The 22,937-nt window shown below is 41.3% G+C and overlaps 2 protein-coding genes, 1 long non-coding RNA gene and 1 other non-coding gene across 7 annotated transcripts; 2 read left to right on the top strand and 2 right to left on the bottom strand.

The window, feature by feature from the left end:
- The first annotated feature begins 5,544 nt into the window (after nucleotides 1-5,544).
- Nucleotides 5,545-12,523, top strand: LOC136553226 (serine/threonine-protein kinase STY8-like). Of its 2 annotated transcripts, XM_066544598.1 has the most exons (14): nucleotides 5,553-6,235; nucleotides 6,419-6,573; nucleotides 6,767-6,839; nucleotides 6,941-7,051; nucleotides 7,303-7,353; nucleotides 7,556-7,692; nucleotides 8,008-8,115; nucleotides 8,194-8,267; nucleotides 9,626-9,801; nucleotides 10,226-10,321; nucleotides 10,931-11,011; nucleotides 11,112-11,162; nucleotides 11,419-11,559; nucleotides 11,717-12,523. In XM_066544598.1, exons 1-14 carry the CDS (start codon nucleotides 5,885-5,887, stop codon nucleotides 11,774-11,776), a joined length of 1,665 nt encoding a protein of 554 aa, XP_066400695.1. In that variant the 5' UTR covers nucleotides 5,553-5,884; the 3' UTR covers nucleotides 11,777-12,523. The 2 variants fall into 2 exon arrangements, with proteins under 2 accessions (XP_066400696.1, XP_066400695.1); XM_066544599.1 differs by lacking the exons at nucleotides 11,112-11,162; nucleotides 11,419-11,559; nucleotides 11,717-12,523 and having other exon boundaries at nucleotides 5,545-6,235; nucleotides 10,815-10,937.
- On the bottom strand, nucleotides 8,198-9,731 carry LOC136553228 (uncharacterized). Its single transcript, XR_010783086.1, has 3 exons — nucleotides 9,592-9,731; nucleotides 8,762-9,086; nucleotides 8,198-8,325 (listed from the first exon to the last, which is right to left on the bottom strand). It is a non-coding gene; the product is annotated as an uncharacterized lncRNA (long non-coding RNA).
- On the top strand, nucleotides 12,027-12,112 carry TRNAY-GUA (transfer RNA tyrosine (anticodon GUA)). Its single transcript is given in 2 exon segments — nucleotides 12,027-12,063; nucleotides 12,077-12,112. It is a non-coding gene; the product is annotated as a tRNA-Tyr (tRNA).
- Nucleotides 12,524-12,649: 126 nt separating the features above from the next.
- LOC136553227 (glycine-rich RNA-binding protein RZ1A-like) lies at nucleotides 12,650-15,494 on the bottom strand. Of its 3 annotated transcripts, none has more exons than XR_010783085.1 (4): nucleotides 15,188-15,492; nucleotides 14,436-14,553; nucleotides 13,221-14,165; nucleotides 12,650-13,135 (listed from the first exon to the last, which is right to left on the bottom strand). XR_010783085.1 is itself a non-coding variant. In XM_066544601.1 (4 exons), the coding sequence occupies exons 2-3, from the start codon at nucleotides 14,544-14,546 to the stop codon at nucleotides 13,620-13,622; spliced, it is 657 nt and encodes a 218-aa protein (XP_066400698.1). In that variant the 5' UTR covers nucleotides 14,547-14,553; nucleotides 15,188-15,494; the 3' UTR covers nucleotides 12,650-13,135; nucleotides 13,597-13,619. The 3 variants fall into 3 exon arrangements, 2 of the variants coding, with proteins under 2 accessions (XP_066400698.1, XP_066400697.1); XM_066544601.1 differs by having other exon boundaries at nucleotides 13,597-14,165; nucleotides 15,188-15,494; XM_066544600.1 differs by having other exon boundaries at nucleotides 12,650-14,165.
- Nucleotides 15,495-22,937: the final 7,443 nt, after the last annotated feature.

Raw genomic sequence — 22,937 nt, 5'->3', positions numbered from 1 at the left:
TACGGGTGGCAAAAGCGTATAACAAGAAGGTCAAGTTGAAAAGTTTTCAAGTTGGCGATCTAGTGTGGAAGGTGATTCTACCGATTGGCTCAAAAGATAACAAGTTTGGAAAGTGGTCTCCGAGTTGGGAAGGTCCTTTCAAAATTGCGAGAGTGGTTCCCGGAAATTCATATTTGGTGGAGTCATTGCAAGGTACTTTGCTGCCCCGTGCTCTCAATGGCAAATATTTGAAGAAGTTTCATCCAAGCGTGTGGCAAGAAGCTTAAGCATGTATGGCTGATACTTAGTCACCGCCCTCAGACTTTTTTATGGCCGATATTTAATTATCGTCCTTAGAACAAAGTAAATATGATCGATGGATGTGTTGACATCGACCTTAGTCTTGGCACAATAAAGAAGTATATTTTTTGGCATGCAAGCTTTGCCAAAAAACAGGGGGCATGTGTTGATGACCAAATCAACAACCCATCTCAGCCTCTAGAGGAGAAGTTATACAAGGCTGCGCCTCGCCCGACTCCCCGAGGGTCTGGATTTGCCTCGTCCAACTTGGGGGCGGGAACTCCGCTTTGGCCGACCCTCAAGGATGAACTTCACCTCGCCCGACCCCTCGAGGGTCTGGATTCGCTTCATCCAACCTGGAAGCGGGAACTCCATCTCGGCCGACCCCAGGGACGAACTCTATCTCACCCAACCCCGAGGGTCTGGGTTCGCCTCGCCCGACCTAGGGCGGGAATTCTACTTCGCCCGACCCCTAGAGACCAACTCCGTCTCGCCCGACCCCTGAGGGTCTGGGTCCACCTCGCTCGGGCGGGGACTCTGCTTCGCCCGACCCCCAGAGATCAACTCCGCCTCGCCCGACCCCGAGGGTCTGGGTTCGCTTCGCCCGACCTGGGGTGGGGATTATACTTCGCCTGACTCCGCCTCGCCCGACCCTGGGGGACTGGGTCCACCTCGCCCGACCTGGGGACGGGGACTCTACTTCGCCCGATCCTTAGGGACAAACTACGCCTCGCCCGACCCCCACAGGTCTGGGTACGCCTCGCCTGATCATTGGGGTCGGGCTGCCCTGAGGAGACGGGTAAGATCCAGGGTTGAAGGCTGCGCTTTTTCACGGAGACAGACGTGCCGGTTTAGGAGACATTGCCGAAGTAGATTAGGAAAGCCTTGTTCGATTATTCATGGAAAGACCAGCCGCCCTATAAATATGTACAGGGTGATGGCCGATTGCGAACACACAATCGAACAAATCAATCTACTACATTATTTTGCATCTACTATTTTCTCTCAGCTCTAATTTTTGCTTCTTGTTCTTCGTTGCCGTCTACTTCATTGCGACTGCGAGTACAAGGTCCTAGGGGCGGTCAGGCCGACCTAGGACAACCCATCACCGCCGCTCTCCCTTACGGGGTCCCTCCTGGGAGCGTGGGGTGTCGGGTCCCAAGAGCTCTCGCTGGCGTGTCTTGCGTATCGTGCTCCCGACGAAACTCCCCTTGCTACGTGTCTTGCGCACCGCGCTCGTCGCCGGGGGCACACGTGACGTGTTCGTGTGCGAACAATGCCTAGGTTTAGATTTTGACATGGGTGTGTACAATACAAAACACCACCAATATTCTAGCTAAATTTTGGCCATGCATGCTCCGATTTTTGGCCATCCATGGACACATAAATTCTGGTGCCACACAAGGGTGGGATACAACCAGCCAGACCGGCCAATAGTCATCTATGAACGATCATATATACCATGCAATGCATGCTCTCCATATATTTGTGTTGTAAATATAAGAGTGCCTATTTGCAAACCTATATAATGGTTGTAAAAGTTTATTGTACGGTCTCATGGACCTTGGCTCCGATTCCGATCCTGGCCGGCGCTGTCCAGCTGCACACGCATCAAGCAAAATGACATTGTCAATGAAGTTATTTGGTTCTGTATATATGGCACCGATCGATCATCTTACTGTACTACTGTACATACGTGTTGTCTGGTGCTGTAGACCTTTATTTTTTTATTTAGGAGTGTACGTTGTTGCATAGATATGATATATATGACAGAAAAGCACACGCACGTCCGGCCGTCCGTAGTACGCGTACAACCTGCAATGCTAGCTAGTTAAGCAAATTAATCCTAGCAACAAATTAACCACGATATTATATTTTTCATTAAAAGATAGTGCAGGCTGTTGATTTGGTCTGAATAATAATAATCCATTTCTAACTTATTAGCTGCCAAAATCGTAACTTAAAGTGGCGACAGAATAACTTATTCTGTAGCCACATTAAGTTGCGATAATTACTATACTAATTTACGAGATTATAGTAACTCTTTACTATGTGGTTTACTATAACGTTACGGTAAATATCCATGTATGTTATAATGACACAACTATCGTAAATATGTATATCCAGCTATAATATAATTCAGCTAGGGATGGAGAGACACGAAGACGGCAACCACAAGGCACATGAGTTGCCGTCTTTTGTTTTGCATGCACTAACATTATATTTACGATTTTTTTCTGAAACAATTGTTCATTATTTGTGATTTTTTTTCTCAAACAAGTTCTCATTATTTGCGATTACATATGCATAGCATATATAGGACAGTTTTGCAATCACGAAGAGAAACAAATGTGGTGCGTGTACTTTCAAAATTAGGGGTAGATAACGGCCGGGCCAACTGTATATATGTTTTTTTAGTATTATTTGAAATTGACATATAATCTTATTTATAATGGTCTTATGAATTATTTGAGACCCAACTTCAAATACTTGAGTATGATGAGTAGTTATAATGCTAAATATGTTTGCGTACTGGTCCTGAAATTAAACTGATCCAGTTGCATTATTCGATGCGTATCTCTTGAAACTAGTAGCTAGCTAGTGCTCCTTCCACTGATGCACACGTCATTCTAATTTTTTGATTGTTTACATATGCAAACGTACACTCACACAACAGCTTAATTTACACAAAACAACGCTGTCACTCAACTTTTGTTTATTATTATATTATATACAAATAAACAACAATCACACATTAGTCATCGTGCACGTCTATTGTACTCCGTCGTCCCTTGTCTCTATCGGATCTTTCCAACATTTTTACCGTCTTTATGTCGTGGTGTAACTTTGATTGCCGGTTTACCTTTACTTTAGTTTCCTTTTTACATCACTGGAATTTGTGAAAACGTTGTTGTTATAAATAAATAAAGCATTTTATTGAATGATGACTCTGATAATGCATTTGTCAACTTGTCATGACATAGTTGATGTTTCAGCTGGTTAAGTAACGATGTCTTTTTTTTTAAGTATTTAGGGCAGTCCCAATGAAAGAAACTAGTAGTTTCTATAACATAGGATGCCGCACCAAAAAAGTACTGCTTTCCAACCCATGGTTTCTATGAGTAATAACTATTTTCTCTTTCTCTCTCCCAACTCTATCTTTTCCTCCAATGGGAGTGCGACACGAGCTCCCTAGAAACTGGTGGTTTCTCCCCAATGGCGATTTCATGGTTTCTTGGTGCATTGGGTCAAGAGTAGACCTGGTTTTTTCATGAAGAAACCATTTCTATGATTTTTGCTCTCTTTCTTCATTAATTACGTTGCCATGTCAGCATTTTGCCTACGTGGCAAGTCATTTAATGAGGATAGAAACCATCATCAATGCACCATTGGGACTGCCCTTAGACCTCATGTGGTACACAATTAGTCAGTTTAAGAGTACCAATAATGCATTTTGAAATTACAGGGCCGAGATAATAACGTGGGGCAAATTCAAGGATTGTTATTAAAATATACTTATATCAGGCCCACATGTCGAGGCCACATCATCGCACAATTAAAGCAAGTACAATAATGAGCTTAAAGCCAAACTAATACTGATGTGGATGAGAGAAGAGATGAAAGAAACGATAGCTTGGCTCTCATATAAGCATCAAGCTAGACACGAATACATATGCAGTGGTGGGCTCAAATAATAAGTGCTGTGAAGAGGAATAGGAAAGATAAATTGTTTTAGAGACAAATAGGAGACAACTATTATATAACTTGACTCTTATAACTTGGCTTATAGCCAAGCACTTGGCTCTATTATTGATCTTGCTCTTAGCTTGAAACATGGGATGAGTTCTGAAGATTTGAATATGATATGATATATTTACAAATTTAGTGTAATAAAAATGCATTTTTAGAGTACAGGACCTGAATGAGATTGTAGGATATTCTAAAAACCACTTACGTGAAAATTTCTCATTTGCAACTAAGAGTAGCTAAGATGGTTAGGCTTCCTAGGGCACATACAACACGTACTTCTAGACAGGCGCTTGTGGGAGGTTGTTGGTTTTGATGCCACCGTGGAGCTGCCCTAGGCGCTTGCATATGCGTAGCGCTGCTTGCGAAAGCATCGGCGCTTACAGCTTTTTCAGCATGAAAAATGGCCGTTTAGGCGTTCAGAAGCAGAGAAAATTAGCATCTCACGTTAGAGGCCAGGGCTCTTATGCAGACGTTTGGTTATCCTCTCTCCTCAAGTGCCTGTTTAGGCTTTCATGCATTGTACATGCCATTGTGGCCAAACTTACTCTCCTAGGTCGAAGTCTCCGACTCAAGATGTGTGCTCACATTAAGAGCTTGTTTGCTTTACTCCTAGGCATTTTTGTTTGGTGCCGTGAATGTCCTAATAAGTGTTTGATTTGGAACATTTACAACTAGTTTTTTCCTAACGAATTTAACGTAGACATCTCGCTCACAGAGCATCTCCAAAAGACCTAAACATGACCCTTACTTTATATTTTTGGGTGTTAGAGTAAAAGAACTTAATTCAACAATGCCATGACTCAAATCCCTACTTTATGGAGGCCTCTATTGTTGGAGTAGACGAAAAAATAATATTATCAAAAGTCAAAAATAGGGGCCCTCTTCTCCTCGAGTTGCTCTTATTTTGTGCTAACAGGATAGGATGCCAACAAGGAATTTTTCGTTGGAGAATGGCTCCCCCATCTCTGTCCTTGTGGGGATAAAAATTCTCCATCCCCGTCCTCGCATGGAGAATTTATCCCCGTGGGGAGCCCGTCCCCATTAAATGCAACATTTAGAGAGCAAATGCAAATCCGTAATGTGAAATTAATATAAATTGAACAAGCAAATTTCATATTACAAATTCTAAAAAAAATCATTTACAAGAGACATCTACGTTAGGGTTTATTTTGCTTTTATACTAGGCTACGTGTTGAGTTTTGATAGAATTTTAACATGCCAAGAAACTAATTCAGAGTAGGAGCAAGTTCACGTGGCGGGTTCATTGGGGACATGCCAAGAAGCTAATTCAGAGTAGGAGCAAGTTCACGTGACGGGTTCATTGGGGACGGAGCCATCCCCGCGAACCCGACGGGAACTAAAGTTTTCCTTTTTGATCTCCTTGTGAATTAAATTGCCCCCATCTCGTATCCTGACAGGGGATTTCCCGCGAAGAACCGGGGATTAGGTCCCATTACCATCTCTATAACAGGAGTGAGCCTACTTACATCCACACCGCAGATATATAAATGTTTGCGTGTGTACTGTGTTTTAGAAAAAAGGAAGGTCAAAATTTACAATCTTTAGTTAGTGTAGTCTAACTCAAAACATAATTTATTTGCAAATGTGTGTTTGAATTTAGTTGGGTTCCTTCACATGTAGTACTACTGTATACTTGGTCCGGTCAGTGTCCATTCTCCATGGCCGTCGTCGTCGTCGTCTTCTCCAATCCAATCGGCGCCCACTCCGCCGGCCGGCCGGCCGGAGCCCCTCTATAAATACTAACCTAGGGTGCCCCGAACCGGCCGGCCGGCTCGACGCACGCATCCTCCGCCTGCCGCACCCGCCACCGCAACAAGAGGTTCGAAATACTCAGATGGCTCCGCGGGCACGGCCGCCGCGTGTTGAGGAGGACCCGCAGAACTTGGAGGAGGGCACAGGCGAGAGCTCCCCACCTCCTTGGTCGCCTCGTGCGTTCAACCCCGACCTCCACGAGGTGCAGAGGAAGATCTGCGAGCGCCTCCGCCAGACGGGGCGGCACGACCGTACGCTCGCAGACCCCACCTTCAACGCCCGCTTCGCCCGCCACCTCGAGAGGTTGCCGCCGAGGTACCTCCTCGACCTCGACCTCGACAACAAGGTGGATGATGTCCTGCTGCACTGGAGGATCCTCGACGAGTGCGCCGACCCCAACAAGCGACCCGTCTTTCACGCGCGGTTCCTAAAGGTCCACTCTTTTTTTTTTCGTCTGATGAAAACGAATGAAGTAGAAAAAAAAGGACACACAGAGAGAGCATTGATTAAGGCATTAAGCAACGGGGTTATTCCGAAGCGGCAAAGAAAAAAAAGAAAAGAGGATGATTGATTGTGCTGTGTTGCTAATGCTCTGCTTGCCTTGATTAATGAGCAGTATAAGACAGTTCCAAGGGAGGATGACGGCATTGGTCATAGTCAAGATAGTCAAGATCATGAGGAGCCGTGTCAAAAGTTGTTGGAGGAACTCAGTTTGGAAAGAAGAAAGACTGTGGACCGCAACGATTCCATGTCTATCTCCTCTAGGACTAGGTAGTGCTTGTTCCCTTTATCCGCTCCCCCTGCCTATGCTGGTTTCTTCTTCTTGCAATAATTGGATTCACTCAGAAAGTGCTGCCTTCCTTCCTTTCTTTCATTCCTTTCCATTTTCTTAGTACACGGGATTTAGATAGGAATGATTGTGTTAATGTTTTCTTAATAAAATTTGTTACTCGATTTTGTACAGGGACGATTTGAAAACTGTCCTTCTTCATGAGATCATTTTCTCTTCCATCGACAAGCCCAAGCTCCTAAGTCGGGTAATGCCAAGTACCTTGTCAGTTCACATACCCATCATTTTCATATAGCCTGCTCTTCTTATTTGATTCAAAGTTTCTCACGGCGAATGCTTGCTCAACAGCTAACTGCGTTGCTCTCTGAGGTTGGACTGAATATCCAGGAAGCTCATGTTTATTCTACAAAGGATGGTTTTTGTTTGGACGTTTTTGTTGTTGACGGCTGGAAGACACAGGTAAATTTAAACGTGCACATATGCTTACTGCTGTGGACTTTTGAAATTATCATTTCTGTTCTGTATCTGAAATTTGACTATATGGGCCCAAAATTATTTAAAGGATTGTGTCGATGTAAATCAATGAATACCGACTTACATTTCTAATTGATAGAGTGAACCATCTAATCTGTAGGTACATTCTCTTGTACCTATGCAACTACGCAAGGGTTGTCTGGAAAATGATGCTCATTCTGCAATTATTCATGCAGGAGACCAATGACCTGATCGCGGCAATTAAGGAGACATTAACACACAAAAATGTACGACACACTACTATTTCGAACATATTTCAGTAATTCTAGTTTATGATTAAGGATTAAGTCATGAATAAGCCATCTTCACCCTTGTCTTATGTCATTGGTCACAGCAAATGTGACGTTATGCACAAAACCCTGATATTAGCCAGCATTTAATTGTTAACATTTTTTCTAAAGAGTTTAATTTTCTCCATGCAATACGCAGGCTTCACCATCTAATTCAACAAATTCTTCTACATCGGAGAAAATAATTGACCTACAACAAAAGGTTGGAGATTCTGAAATTGACTTAAGCATGCTAACAAGGGGGGACAAGATCGCATCTGGATCGTCTGCAGACTTGTAAGCACTATTTTGATGCGTCAATGTTCCCAGTAATATCATGACCTTAAAATTCACTTATTTTGAATTTTGAAATGTGGTGCCCACTTTGCCACTTCAGTCCTAACCTTCCTTTTGTGCCAGCCTATTCTCTCTATAAATATCTACGGATGCTGCTTGCCATCTGCTGAAAATGAAATAAACGATTTTTAATTAGTAGATTGTCATAAGCCAGCTGACAACTTGCCATCTGTATTAACCTATGTTTTGCTTCCATAGACAATACCATACAATAGTTTACTGTCCAATGCTTATCATTGATGTTGTCGTTCACAGATATCGAGGAACTTATAAAGGCCATGATGTTGCTATAAAGTGTCTCAGATCTAAATATCTCAGCAATCCTTCAGAAGTTGAGTTCCTGCAGGAAGTACTTATTCTAAGGCAAGCTTTCACTGTACATAATAACTGAATAAATCAGTTCCATTTTGTTCCAACTAATTCTAGATATTTTCTCTACAGGGGTGTTAGTCATGAAAATATTCTGCAATTTTATGGGGCATGCACGAAACATCCAAACTACTGCATTGTAACAGGTACGATCATCTGTCTTTTTTTTGCTATTTGGATGGGATTGGATTATTGACTCTTAACCTGTCATGTGGGGCCACAGCTACCACCGTCGCAGGCGCAACCGCGACGTGAGGCGGGCCGCGGAACGCGCTGAGCGCGACGCCCAGGCCAGCACGCGCGATGCGCAGGGAACATCCAGTGGCTAGGATAGAAAGAAGGAAGATTTGAGTTGCTATCTTTCCCTAGAATCAAGGATTAGTTAGTTTCCTTTTCAACAGCTAGAATCAAGGATTAGTTAGTTTCCTTTTCAACAGCCCGAGAGGCTATATGTATGGATCTAGGGCCATTTGATAAAGGAAGGAAGATCAGTTATCCTAAAACCTCCCTCTCTTCCCCAAAGACTCTCAAGCCCGATCACCGTGAGGGGTATAACCTCCAGATCGGAAGACACGGCTGACGGCTACGATCTACGTAGCCGCGGGCCGCCTACCCACGATCTCCAGGCTCTTGACATAACCATTGCTGCAAACTCAAATAACGGTGATATTATTCTTGTGTACACATGCGCCATGAATAAATGGTGATATCACCCCGCAACCTGCATGCACACTTTGGAAATGTAAACGGTGATAAGACTTGTAATCTTTCACTTACCAATTAGGGAACATAACAAAGAACAAATCATTGAGTCCTTTAACCATTAACAACCCATGGTCTATTTAGTTGGCGATGTAGCTGCGTGGTGTCGCTTCTTCCTCTCCCATCTACTTCGCTGTTCCTCTTCTTTGTCGAGATTGTTGGTGGTGTAGCCAGCATTGCTGTGTATATGGTTCCCTGGTGCACTGGAACCACCATGCTCAAACATGTCAATGAAAGAATAAGAGATGTTATGGGAAAAATATTTGTCTATGATACCGATAGTCCCAAAAGGTAGCAACAGAGGGGCTGCATTACTAAGAATGGTGGTGAGTGTATAACCTAGCAAAGATTCGATCTTTTTCTTTGGAACTGCCTGAATTAAGTAGTAGTGATCTGTGAGATCCAACCACCTAGCAAATATCGCACTGTTCACTTTCTAGGTCTAGATATTCTTTCTATCCATTCACTAGTTGATTCCATCCAAGTGTTTTTAATGCTTGTTTTCCTGTTCCAAGTGTAATATCATGAATGATGCTTATGCCTTAAACTCTTACTCAATGTTTGTGAGTCTTCTGTGAAAAAAACAAGTTTTGAGAGTGAGTTAAGCAATTTTGGTGTATCCCATTTGTCTATTATGCATCTCTTATTTATTAATGTCGATATTTTTGTGTTCCGGTAGCTCAGCTGCAAATGCAGCTATTACCTCACCTTTCTGTTTTGTCGTTGGTTCTGTTGCTTTCAGAATACATGCCTGGAGGGAATATATATGACTTTCTTCACAAGCAAAGTAACTTCTTGGAACTCCATGAAGTTCTAAGATTTGCTGTCGATATCTCAAAAGGAATGGATTATCTGCACCAGAATAACATTATACACAGAGATTTGAAGTCTGCAAATCTTCTGCTAGGCAATGACCAAGTATGCACACTTATTCAGTATTTTGAAGCTAATCATCATTAGTGCCCATTCTCTTCCTCCTTCCCAATTTTCTGTACAAAATCTGGAAAGTACATAAAGGAAAGCCAGTAATTTGCATAGTACTCAACTTGGTTTAAGGTAGGTGCTCAGACAGGACTGCTGTTGTATAATATCTTTGCTTTAAATGCCTAAAGGTGACTACAAAATTAGAATCCACTTCTGGCAGACTAGCAATTGCATGATAAATAGCACGCTCAACGGCTATCATTTTGATTTCCAAGAAATCCTTTGTAAGTTCCTCAATATATATACTATACAGAGAAATAAGCCCCAGCTTGATGTCAGAGCTTGGTAAATGTTTTTTTTCCATTGTATTCATCTGACCTGCCAAGCTGTTAACATGTAGATCTGCTTTTGGAAATAGGTTGTAAAGATCGCAGACTTTGGTGTGGCGCGACTTGGAAGTCAGGAGGGGCAGATGACTGCTGAAACTGGAACCTACCGATGGATGGCACCAGAGGTATGGTTGAGATCTTGTCTCTTTCCCTCTTAGAGAAGTGATTTGTCTTTGATTAGTATTGTATAGTGTTGCATTCTGACTTGTACTTCATTGTTCATCTAACAGAAACTCCTAGTTGTTACCAAATGTGCCAAAAGTTCTATCCAATCTTTTAGTTTTAGTTAATATCTTATCTGCAAGGTCAGAAAGTATTGATTCAAGAGCTGCATGTGAACTTAAGTTTCCTCAAGAGAATCCTCTTCATCTGTAAGGTTTGGTCTAGACAAATATACGATTTAGCTTGTCATTTTGTTAGACTCTTTGACTCTGTAGAAGGCTGTTTTAAACTCCTTGCCCAACCCTGCAAATTGGCTTAAATGACTTGAATTCCTGTTAAAGTCATGTACACTTTAACTCATTTTACTTGTTGCATGGTTTAATATTCAGCAAATGTGTCCCATCCTTTTTCCTGATAGGCAAACAAATGAAGTTTATTTTTATCTCTATTTCTCAGGTGCAGGAATTTCTGTTCCCAAAGACAACAAATCCCCTTGCCCCTCTTAAATAAAGTTGCTACCTTTGAACATTGTATTTGAATAGTGTGCTCACAAGAGTTGGTTGTCTTGACAGATAATTAATCATAAGCCGTATGACCACAAAGCGGATGTATTCAGCTTTGCCATTGTTCTTTGGGAGCTGGCAACTTCAAAGGTGGGCTTGTTGTCGAATGCAGCTTGAGACTACTTCCAGGTCGTTTAAGCATTAGTATTCTGTTTACTAAAGATAACGTGAAGTCTTAACTGTACCATAGGTCCCATATGACAACATGACACCCTTGCAAGCTGCATTAGGAGTAAGGCAGGTACGGATTTCTGTCACAGATACACGCTAGGCCCATTTTCTATGTAGATGTCTTCATTGATGATGCTTGTTTAAGAAACGTAGCATGAATATATATACTATCGCTATTTTTGTATGACAATGAAACCAACATCGCCATGTAAAACATAGCAACGAACATTCTGAAGCTGGTTTCTGTAATCCATTGCATTTGTTCAGAGATTCTTGTTGAATTGAACTTCTTTGTTCCTTGATACACACTCGTTACCTTCCTTTAGGGATTGCGCTTGGACATTCCGGCCAGTGTGTACCCAAGATTGACCAAACTAATTCGACAGTGCTGGGATGAAGATCCTGATGTGCGTCCGACTTTTGCAGAGATCATTATAGAACTCCAAGATATTCTACACCATATCCAGGTAGTATGATCCACTATAATACTGTGCAACTCTTATATGAGAATGGGAGTGATGATAAGCGAATAAAGTTGGAGCTATGGTTTCTTGAGAGCCACTTGCCATGTCTTTTTTGTTTAATACAATAACGGTGACCCTGAGCATATATTGTTTTTAACAGGCACCGAAGGGACCCAGTCGTCGTTCTAGAGCAAAGATGCAAAAGAAATCAGAGGGATGAAAAATACATACGTAGAACCCAAGGGCAAGGGCTACCCAGTTCCTTTTTTGGTGGGTTATATACACAACTTATAGTACAAGTGGTTTTAGCAAGAGCAGCATGCTGGTGCTGGTGTGATATTTATCTGGTGCCGTGGTGATGTACATATGTGTCAGTATGGGTCGCTTGTGCATTTGCAGCTTTAGTAATTTATCTGAGTTGCGCTGGAGTGAACTATATTATAAGGATGGATGCTCAGTCTGAGCAGATACCGACCTTAGCTCAGTTGGTAGAGCGGAGGACTGTAGTGTCTGCAGATCAATCCTTAGGTCGCTGGTTCGAATCCGGCAGGTCGGATGTTTTTTAAACATTTTTTTCCCCTTCTCCATCATGCGAAGCAATGTGCTGGCTATTGTTTTTTTAGCAGAATGTGCTAGGCTATTCTCATGTCACTAAGATGGATGTTTTAACAATTTTTGGTCCCTTTTTTTTTCCCCCTTTTTCCCTCATGCAAATGTGCCGTGCGTGCACTGTATCATATTGTTGTTCGTTAGGCCACTCATAATAATAATTAGTCCTTTCTGTGTCTGTGAAAGTCACCAACCCAAAATGTAAGCACAAATTTCTATTTCCAATAACAAGCCACAAAAGTACCCAACATGGTACTCATTTACTGTGTACGATAAATGCACAGAGACAATGGTGGGAGTGGGCAGCCGGCGAGGTGCATGACGTGGCTGAGTCAAAAAAGAAGAAAGAAACGGCACTAATTTATTTATTAGGCGTGCAGCAGGCTTCAAATGCGATGACACCCATCCATTTGCATTTGACAATTGTACTCAGTGCCAATGCAAACCACTCACAAATCAAACACACAACATAGTACAAATGTAGTCAAGTGAACCAGCAGGAGCCAGGCCATATATTGATATTCAGGGAACATCCCAAATAGCAAGGTTCAAAACTTCAAACCTGTCGACAACAGTCTGTATTTTGCAGCCACTCTATGCACACTATAATAGTAATATCAGGACCCTCAACACTCTTGCTGCCAAATAACCAGTTCCCTGTTCAGGAACCTCCAGCTACAAAGGTCATTTTGCACACAAAAAAGAAAAGAAAAAAAAAAGGATGCATCTGTGGTCACTCAAAAAAAAATCAAGAATCTCCAGCAAGCTTTAGATATGTGTGAGGCTCCACACAGACCAGCTCCTGTTCCAGGTTCTCAATGTAGATGGGTCATGCTCGCTTAACAGAGCTGAGCTAGAAAACATATCAACGCCGTCCAACAGTGTTACAGAGCAATCGGAATTAGGGACAAATAGAGGGACATTATTTAAGCCATGCCGATCAATATACAGGAACAGAAAGGCCAAATGCCTGCGAAAAATTGATGTGAGAACCGTTGCTTATTAACAGGCAAAATAAAATCGAACAATCCTGTGAACAAAAGTCAAGAATTTACCCTCTTTTTCCATCGTAGCGGCACTGTAGCATTTCGTTTGTATTTGGTAATAATTGTCCAATCGTTGACTAATTAGGTTCAAAACGTTCGTCTCGCAAAGTACAACCAAACTGTGCAATTAGTTTTTTATTTCGTCAACATTTAGTACTCCATGCATGTACCGCAAGTTTGATGTGACGGGGAATCTTCTTTTTGCATAGTGCCAAATTCAGAAAATTTGGGGAACTAAACATGGCCACAGACAACAAGATTGGTAAAAACAAGCACAGCTGAAACTCTTATGAGAGTATACACTGCAGCAACATTTGCTGCATTATGCGGTGATGAAGCAAGCAAAGCATAGAACTTACTTAAAATCATAAATTAGCTTTCATACCTGAGATCACAGCCTTGCAAACATCAAGATCTGTATCCACCTTGGCTGGGGCGTTCATAAGGACCAGACTTGTCACGATTGTATCGGTCACCGCCTCCACCATTGCGGCTTCCACCATCACGGCTCCCAGAGTAGCGATCACCACCACGATCGGACCCATATCGGCTACTACCATTGCTGCCACCATACTTGTCGTCCCTGCTACCATACCTATCCCCCCTGCCACCATCATCAGAGGGGCATTCCCTTGCAAAGTGTCCAGGCTTGCCACATTTGAAGCAATCACCACCTCCGCCGCCACGGCCTCCACCGAAATCACGACCACGGTCCCGACCGTGGCTATAGTCACCACGGTAGCGGTCACGATCACCACCACCACGACTATAGTCTCGATCTCCATCACGGTCCCTGCTGCCTGAACTCTGAGGCTGAGCTCTTTCAACAGTGATGTTCCTTCCATCCAGATCCATTCCATTCATTGCCTCAATTGCTTCTTCCATGGACTTCTTGTCATCAAAAGTCACAAAACCAAATCCACGAGATCGACCAGAAAACTTATCGAGTACCACCTGCAGATTGACAGACATCATCAGAATACTAATGGACGTGTTCAGCTATATATATAGAGCCAAAAATAGAGGGAGCAAATGGTAAGTCACACCATATATATATGGCAAATACTTGCAGAATAAATTGCAAATTGTCTGCTGTTCTTGGAGCAGAATAAACCAATACTACATAACAAAATACATTCATTCATTCGTCTATAAGTATATGCCTATGCTTTCCTTTACAAATGTACCCTCATATATATCATATAAAAGAAACCAATCTGCTACCTTTGCCCCAGATAGATGGCCGAATTTCCCAAATGCGTCCTTGAGATCTGCTTCAGTAGTAGACCACGAAAGACTTCCAACGAAGCAACGGTACTCATCCGCATCCGACATTTGGCAACTGGGAAACACAATTTCCAGTATATAGAGTTAATAATTACTTAAAAACAGCATGAGAGGGGCTTTAGCTTTACCTGGCAGTGCCACTTAAAATGTTTCAGTGTGAAAAATAAAGGGAAAGGAATTTATTGGAACAAGGTCCATCTAATCACCAATACATTTTCCATTACACAAGTTGGTCAAATTGGTGGGTATGTCAAGGATCGATGAACTATTCAGTTGCAAAGATGTTTTCTTTGGTTGTGTAATGTATGATAAGTTGAACTGTCATTTGAAATACTGAAAATCCAGTCATCCTTGAGTTTCTTTATGATTGCAATGCAATAATTACAGTTGATCCAATTATTATTACTGGCAACCCTAAGAAATTAACAACTTCTGTTGATTTGACCCGGAAAGCGCGAACTCTCAATTCCTGAGAAACAAGGCTACAGATTTCAATCCATAGAGACGCGGGATAAAAATCCAAACTTTTCTCTATACATACTAGTATCATGCATCAGGCAAACATATATAGCAAAATAAAGACAGGGATCTGCTCCTGGAAACAGAGGAGGAAGCTCAGATCTAATAACCTGACCGACCAAGACGCAGGTAAATTACAGCAAAGATGAGATTGGATTGGAGCGTCTTACCTCAGTCCTCGGCGTTGCCGTCTCTTGTCCCTTCGTCTTCCTCTTCCTTTTGGATGGAATTGGCAGCCCGTGCCGTGAGGTGAGAGGGAGACCGTGAGACCGGGACGAGGAGGAATGGAATGGAAAGGCTTGTTGATAATGCTAGCAATTGGCGCCTAATTAATCACTGCTCCAGCCAATCGCAGCGCCCGTTTGCTCTCGGATTACACGGCTTGGTCGAGATTTTGCAATCGCGTTGCCACCTGTGCAGGAATTGGGCGGATAAGGATGCTGACTCGTACATCACTCTAGAATGATATCTTCTCTCTGCGCTATCGTCTAGTAACTGCGTCCGTGTTTATATGAAGTCCTTATCCCAAGTTAATAAAGGTAAGAAATTTGGGCCGATTTCCCTTAAAAAATGAAATTTGGTTCGATTTACTGTTAACCTATTTCACTTGGTCTAATTTATTTCTCTTTTCTTTTTTTCCCCATTTCTGCGCAAGTTGACTTTAAGTTAAAGGTTTTGTGGGGCTATAGGGGACCTTGTGACTTATCTGGGGCTGGTTGGCTAGCTGGGCTGGCCAGCCCCCTCACATAGATAATGTTCCAACGAACTAGCCAGCAGTACTTCTCTCTCACATAAATGAACCAGCAATGATACGAACCAGCCAACTGAACAGGCTGTATGTCAACTCCACAGTTTTAACCTATTATTATTTTCCATAATTTTATATCTCTAGATCAATTTATTATTAGGTGTTTGTAACCTATCAAGATAATGATTACAATTCATGTTTTTACTGTTTAAAGATATTTGCTATCGTCCGAGCGAACGTCAGGCCAGTTGGTCTGGCTGGGCGCATTGCACACTGCTGGCCAGAGTTCGATCCCCAACGGGAACGGATTTATTGGCCAGAGGAGGCGCCGTTTATCTGCGTGTTGAAAAAAAATCCCCTCGTCCGTTCCACGTCAAAGCACAGTTATAAGGCCAGCCTAGTTTCACGGGTGCTGCGGTGCCGTTGTGTATGGTTGGGGCAGGGGTTCGGAATTTTCTCGATCTGTGTGAGAAGATCTTCTTCTTAAGACAAATGCCCGAGGGTTGTCTTACCCCTCGCGGATCAAGTTTTTTTATATTTGCTATTGCCCTATAAAATTTTAACTTTTAAATCAACTTATATGAGATGCATTAAAAATTACATATGACCAATTGAAAGTTTATGGGAGTAATAATCGTTCTCAAATTTTTATTTAAGGGTTGTTTGGACTCAGGCAAAGTCCCTATCCTAAGTTTGACCTCGTTGCGAATAAAAGTAAGATATTTGGTTTGATTCGATTTAACTTCTAAAATATTTTAATTTATTTTTTTTCTTTTACATACAAGTTGACTTTTAATTTAATTTTTATGGGGGTGATAGCAGGCAGACAATGTTAACTTATGGATGCGAAAACTTTGCCATTTAAGGATATGTGCATCCAAAATCAACATTACCTTAACCTTACATTTTTATTTTTTTTCATTATTTTTTCCATGACTTTGTATCTCTAGGATCAATTCATTATTCGATGTTGTGACATATCAAAATAATTATTAAAATTCATAATTTAACTTTTAAAATATAACTTATGATATTTGTTATTACTTCACAATTTATTATTAGGTTACATATGAAACAAGTTTGGGGAAGTAATCGAACTAAAGTTTTTGTTGAGGAGCTTTCAAACACGTAATTTTTTGTGTGGTGGGGACTGGGAGGCCGGGGAGAGAGATGGGGAATGGTTGAGGTAATTTGTATCTTTTCAACATATAAAATATGGCAGAACCGCCTAATTTAACACTCTTCTGGAGTACTTGTCTTCCATTAGACACTAAGTACTTCGGAAGAGCACTAAACTGAGCAGTTCTGTCGAGCACATCCCGAATGAGAACTCGAAAACTCCACATTTTTCATCAGGATCACAAACGAGAACATAAAGCTTATAACATCTTTAGCAATTTATTACATCTCTTTATTACAGTATCAGAGTATTACACTGGTTAAATGCAACAGCGGAATTAAGATCTAGCTACTGACATGGTAAAGTATTATCATGGTGAACAATTATATATCAGATATGATAGCATGTTATAAAGTTTTTCTTATAAAAACATTTGGTGAGGGTTATAAATAAATACTACGATCGCAGCGTAATAAGGAATCCTCGCTGAGCCCACCAGGAGGTATCCACACACAAGAGTCAGCTCTAGCATCCACCTGTCACCTACAATAGGGGGAATAAAACCCTGAGTACTCAATTGTACTCAGCAAGACTTATCCGTCAGGAGAAAAATAAAAGACTCCAAGGATATGCAAGGCTTATTTGGCTTGGTGGTTGATTGCATTTGCAAGAAGCATTACTAAAAGTGCATCCTTATATTTATATTATTAGCAGTCATGATTGGTCCATTTATCTAACCAGATAAGCACATGTTCTACTTTCAAGCATGTGGTAAGCAATCAGAACCATTTTACTATCTTTCTTGTTCCAATTCTTACTACGGTGCTAGACCATAGCCAAGTCGATACCGCATCACGCGGCGATTCGTGAATCAATGTATCCCAGCTGGGTACCCCAAAACACACGCCTCATCTGTACCCTGGGCACAGACAAGACCAATATACCACTCTCTTGTCAAGGGGTCTAGGTCCCCATCCAAACTGGGACTCCAAGCCTCCGCACCTGAGTCCCGGACTCAGTGCGGTGCTTAGACTTCCACCCAAAAACCACCACTAACAGTCGGTTCAGAAAGAGCCAGAACCCATGACAAAAGAGTGACAAGTCTTACCGCTCCCATAAGCAAGTATGTACTCAGCATAAAAGTCTATGACCTGACTACCATCCACAGCAACGGACGGTCCTCAATCGACATAGGCGGGACAACGCAACCAGAGCCTCGCTCTGTTGCCTAACCAAGTCCAAGTCCATCCAAAGTCCACAGTACAGTCCCGCCCGATCTTCAATTATTATCCACAATTAATTCCTAAGATAATAACATAATAGTAATATCAATAATATATAATTCTATCTCTCGCGAGTGACAGACAATCACTCGACTTGTACCGAAATCCTATAGCATGACAAACTACACGATTCCTGTCATACTAGTAAGACTCATAGGATAAGGATATATATATGCAAGTGAGTTTCATTCAACTCCTTGAAACTTAATGCATAAGCATATAATGAAGTGCACAATAGTAGGGGTTATGCAGCGGGGCTTGCCTGGGTAAAATTTAACCAAAAGTTAGCATTCCACCATCGGGACATGATCACCATAGCGCCATCTTTTCGGTTAAGCACCAAGTCCGGCTGATCCATTGATTCATCATCATTCCTATTATGATATGCAATGCAATATATTAATGCATAGGATGGCAACACATGGTATAGATATAAGATTATTAGTTTCTTTAGTCATTATAGTGAGAGCATACAATCGACACCTATTATTTTTAAAGCACACATGAACTACATACACAAGCATTGTTCAACTAGTGGTTAAATGTACTTAAAGTGTTTCACATATATGTTCCTTACTCTAAGTACCTTAATGTAACTCTTATGTGCATATAAGTTAGTCACTATCAATCATTCATACAAGAGCAAGTGAAAGCAACACTCTCAATGCATGCAATTTTGGACAGCAAGACACCAGTCACACTTTTAACCATATCTAGAGTTATAGACATCCAGCAAAGGTGATACTAGACTTTCTGGACAGCTAATGAAATTACCTACAACTTTGTTATTATCACCCAGAGCTGATTCAAAAGCTAACCAGGCCAAAAGATACCAACAAGCAGATCTGTACTAACAAAGACAGAAAACTAACATGAACTTCATAAATGCATAACTGAAGTTCTAATCATCCAACAACCATGATTCTGAACTCTTTAGAAATATTATTAATTTGTCTATAACTTTATTATTATCATCTTAAGATGATTCTACAACTAATAAGGCCCAACAACACAAGGAAGACATTTCTATCCAGATTTGGATAGATTCTGACATTCCACTTTGAGCAGCTATAACTAGAGATTTAAATCACCAAAAGATATTATCTTAGACATTTTGGAAAGCTTAATAAAATTACTATGCTTCTTTTATTATCACCAAGACATGATTCCCTATGTACAAAGGTCAAACAAACCATTCATTGAGATCTGTTAAGAGAACTTGCAGAACATGACAAAGCATTTGTTAATTTCATAACTCCTAAACTATCAGGCCTATGGTCATGAAAATTTAATAAAAGCTAGATAATGAAGTTAACTACAACTTTTGTATTCATCTCATCTACATAAAACATCATGTTAATTACAAAGTGATTACCACAACAGAAACTACACATGCAGCCGTTTCAGTTTAAAGCAACATAGTTTTACACGTGTTTGGTTAATCATGAGAGCACCCACATAAACCATTCAAGAGCTCAACCACACTTATCATGAATCATAAACATACCTACTACCTCATCAAAGGCATTGAAAGCATAACAAGAACCATTTATAAGTTTATCTATCATCAAGTTTCTATTAACCAATTTCTTATTAAACATATATGTTATTTTTAATGCCATATAAGAATAACTAGTTTGGGGCTGATATTTTTATGAGTGGTAGGTGTTATCAAAATATGACTACTGCTCAATTTCCACATGCTCAAGTATTATAATTTAAATATTATGAAAAAGACAAATTGATATTGCAAGAAAACATGTGAGAGCAAGATAACTCTAAAAATCTACATTTTCTGTAAACATATAGCCATATTATGTATCAACATGATATAACAACATCGTACCAAGGTTGTGGAACCACCTTTCACATTTTTGGATATATAATTTATTTATAAGCCATTTAAAATCATTTAATGAGCAACATACAAGTTAAAACAATAACTCCACAATACTACATCCAATGAATATGAAATTTTTATCACAACACAACCACACTAACACTAGGTTACCATAAAAATTTCATTGCAATTGGAGTAGCTGAACTACTTTTATGAATTTTAAACTAGAAAGCATAGATATATTTTTACAGCAAAAACTTTCTTCTAAAATATGTCATATTATAGTTCTAATGCATAGATCTACACACAAGGATTTCAAAACATCTTCATTTTCCTTTTTATGATTTTTCTACTATTTACTATAAATTTTCAAAGTTTCAGCCGAATTATACTAAAAAGAAAAAGAAAAACCATAAAGGACAAACACTTTGCGCTAAGGCCCCTACAGTTTCTTCAAACCAACCTGCAGGACATCAAGCACTATTTGACACTATTCATGTGAGTAAGAGATTTACATTGGGAATCCTGGAAAAGTTTCTATTACAATCCTCGTCCTTCTTCTACCTTTGCATCGAAAGAGCAGAGGGAGGCGTCGGGGAGGCCAGGGGCCGGCCGGCGGCTTGGGCTGGCAGCCAAGGGAGGTGGCTGGGCTGGGGCCCGCTAGGGTGCCGGCAGTAGCAGGCCAGCGGCAGCAGCTCCGGCCAGCAGGGGCGCGCAGCAGCAGGCCAGCGACTGCGAGCTTTGCTCGGGAGAGAGAGGGAAAGAGAGGGAGCAGAGAGAGAGAGACCGAGAGGGAGCTGCTGGGGCACCTCCCATCAGTTAGCATAAAAGGAAGAGAGAGGGAGCAGCGAGGTAGGTGGATTGAGTGGCTATGGTTGCTCGTTGCTGGCCCACGAACACAGCGCCAACGACACGGATGACAGCGCGAACTACGGAGGTTCGGACAAAAACTTTGGAGCAACAACACAAGGTCAAACCATTAATTTATCAGCATAAACTAAGAACCATGTTTTATCGTTTAGCAAATTTTTACTTTCAGCAAATGTTTGGTTTGCATCTCACCACAAACAGATCAATTAAAACGTGATGCTCATGACGTGATTAACAACCTAAGTAAGAGATTAACACTAGGGGTGTTACATAAAAATGATTTCATCTACCATTTTTCTTCTTTCTAGACATTAGAGGGTTTGGTAGTCGATGCCATTAAACGGTTGTATCATGTATCCCTCTTTGGCACTACTACAAAAAGCATTTTTAGGGGTGGCTGGTAACCCTTTGTAGGGGCGGTTTGGCTAGCCGCCCCTACTGAACCGTCTCTACAAATCATACATTTGTAGGGGCGGTTCCCAGGTTGAGCCGCCCCTACAAATCGATTTGTAGGGGCGGCTCAATCACTAGCCACCCCTACAAATCAATTTGTAGGGGCGGCTGTAGTGCCAGCCGCATCTATAATACCTGTTTATAGGGGTGGTTCAATCTAGAACCACCCCTACAGTACGTTTTCCCGCAAAAAAATTCAAATTTACAATTCAAATTCGACCAGAACTGTTTGTTTCCGCGTATTCCATCCAGCGTTCGTGTTGCCGAACGCCACGCGACCAACGTTCCGAACCGCGTTCGCGTTGCTGAACGCCCCATGACCAACGTTCCGAACCGCGTTCGTGTTGCCGAACGCCCCGCGACCAACGTTCCGAACGTGACTACAAGCACAATAGTATTATATAAACTACAATTACAAGTCCAATTCATAAGGATATATACAATCCATCATTAAATATACAAATTCCGTACACATTGTTATCAACGTCCTAGAGCTAGTCTTTCAGTCTCACGAATGTGTTGGTACTGAGGATTTCTACCTAAGTCAGACTCTCGGTCATGGTAGGTGCCTTTGACCTGTATAATCTGGTCCAATATGAAGTTGCAAAGGTCGTCGATGAGCTAAGAGTTGGTCATCCTTGTATGGGTCTTTTTTCATTCCTTTCTCTTCTCTCCACTACAAGAGAACAGGTTTCGGTTTAATATTTCATACCATATATGAAGTTTTTATACTACTGATGAAGAGGTTCAAACTTACCCTTAAGGGGTGTCTCCTGTAGGCACTTGTGTTACTCATCATAGAACATATATAGTATCCACAATGTACACTCCCAGGCCTCTGCTTGGGGCACTATATGTTTTGTATATGAAAATGTTAGGTAATGCTTTTGACAGCCATGTAACGGAGTACTGAAGAAGTAAGTTACACTTAACGCACATAGTGTTTTTATAGCCAGCTTTTCCTTTCTTGCTGGATCATGCCTTTCGTGATGATGAGTGACATAAAACCTAAATGCCCTGTTTAAATTATTTTAGCAAATACAACTTGTTAGTATCCATAAGTGAACGTTACAAGTATGTATACAAACATATAAGCTAATGAGGATTGTCGATATGTATACGTCTTGAGAATCGATATGGAGTCTTTGTATGTCGCCGGGTCCTTATCTATTGAATCAAAGACCCATGCCATGCTCCTCCCGACATCGACGGCTATACAAATCCAGTGGTTGCTGCATGGATTTAATCATAGAACTAGATAAGCTCTTTTGCATTGAATAAAATATATCGAACAAAGCTTTAAGTATATAGTTGAACTTACTTGAAGTTGTATGGTAGCCATATAGTAGAGTGTTGTTGTAGATTTTTGAAAGCCAGAGCAATGTATGCCGCAACCTTAAGGGACTCTTTCTTTAGTTTTGCCGTACGGATGCGCTCTTTCTCCCGAAGAATCTTGGCAGCAGCTAGCTCTTTGGCATCCAGTGTCCATTGTTTAGGATAATTAAAATTTATTTGGGCTATAGCTTGAGGGTCTACATACCCGACTTTCAGACTTGGTATTTGTTTGACAATGTGCACTTGCATTCTACAAATCACGGCGTGGGTT

The sequence above is a fragment of the Miscanthus floridulus genome, chromosome 5, assembly GCF_019320115.1.
Source record: "Miscanthus floridulus cultivar M001 chromosome 5, ASM1932011v1, whole genome shotgun sequence".
NCBI lineage: Eukaryota > Viridiplantae > Streptophyta > Magnoliopsida > Poales > Poaceae > Miscanthus > Miscanthus floridulus.
This window is presented reverse-complemented; position numbering and strand designations above follow the sequence as displayed.

Excerpts from the sequence above, each read along its gene's own strand:
- LOC136553226 (XM_066544598.1), top strand. The coding sequence starts at position 5,885 with ATGGCTCCGCGGGCACGGCCGCCGCGTGTTGAGGAGGACCCGCAGAAC. Across the intron at positions 7,052-7,302 it reads TTGACGGCTGGAAGACACAG|GAGACCAATGACCTGATCGC; the intron begins GTAAATTTAAAC and ends TTATTCATGCAG. Across the intron at positions 11,163-11,418 it reads CTGCATTAGGAGTAAGGCAG|GGATTGCGCTTGGACATTCC; the intron begins GTACGGATTTCT and ends ACCTTCCTTTAG.
- LOC136553227 (XM_066544601.1), bottom strand. The coding sequence starts at position 14,546 with ATGTCGGATGCGGATGAGTACCGTTGCTTCGTTGGAAGTCTTTCGTGG. Across the intron at positions 14,166-14,435 it reads GCCATCTATCTGGGGCAAAG|GTGGTACTCGATAAGTTTTC; the intron begins GTAGCAGATTGG and ends GTCAATCTGCAG.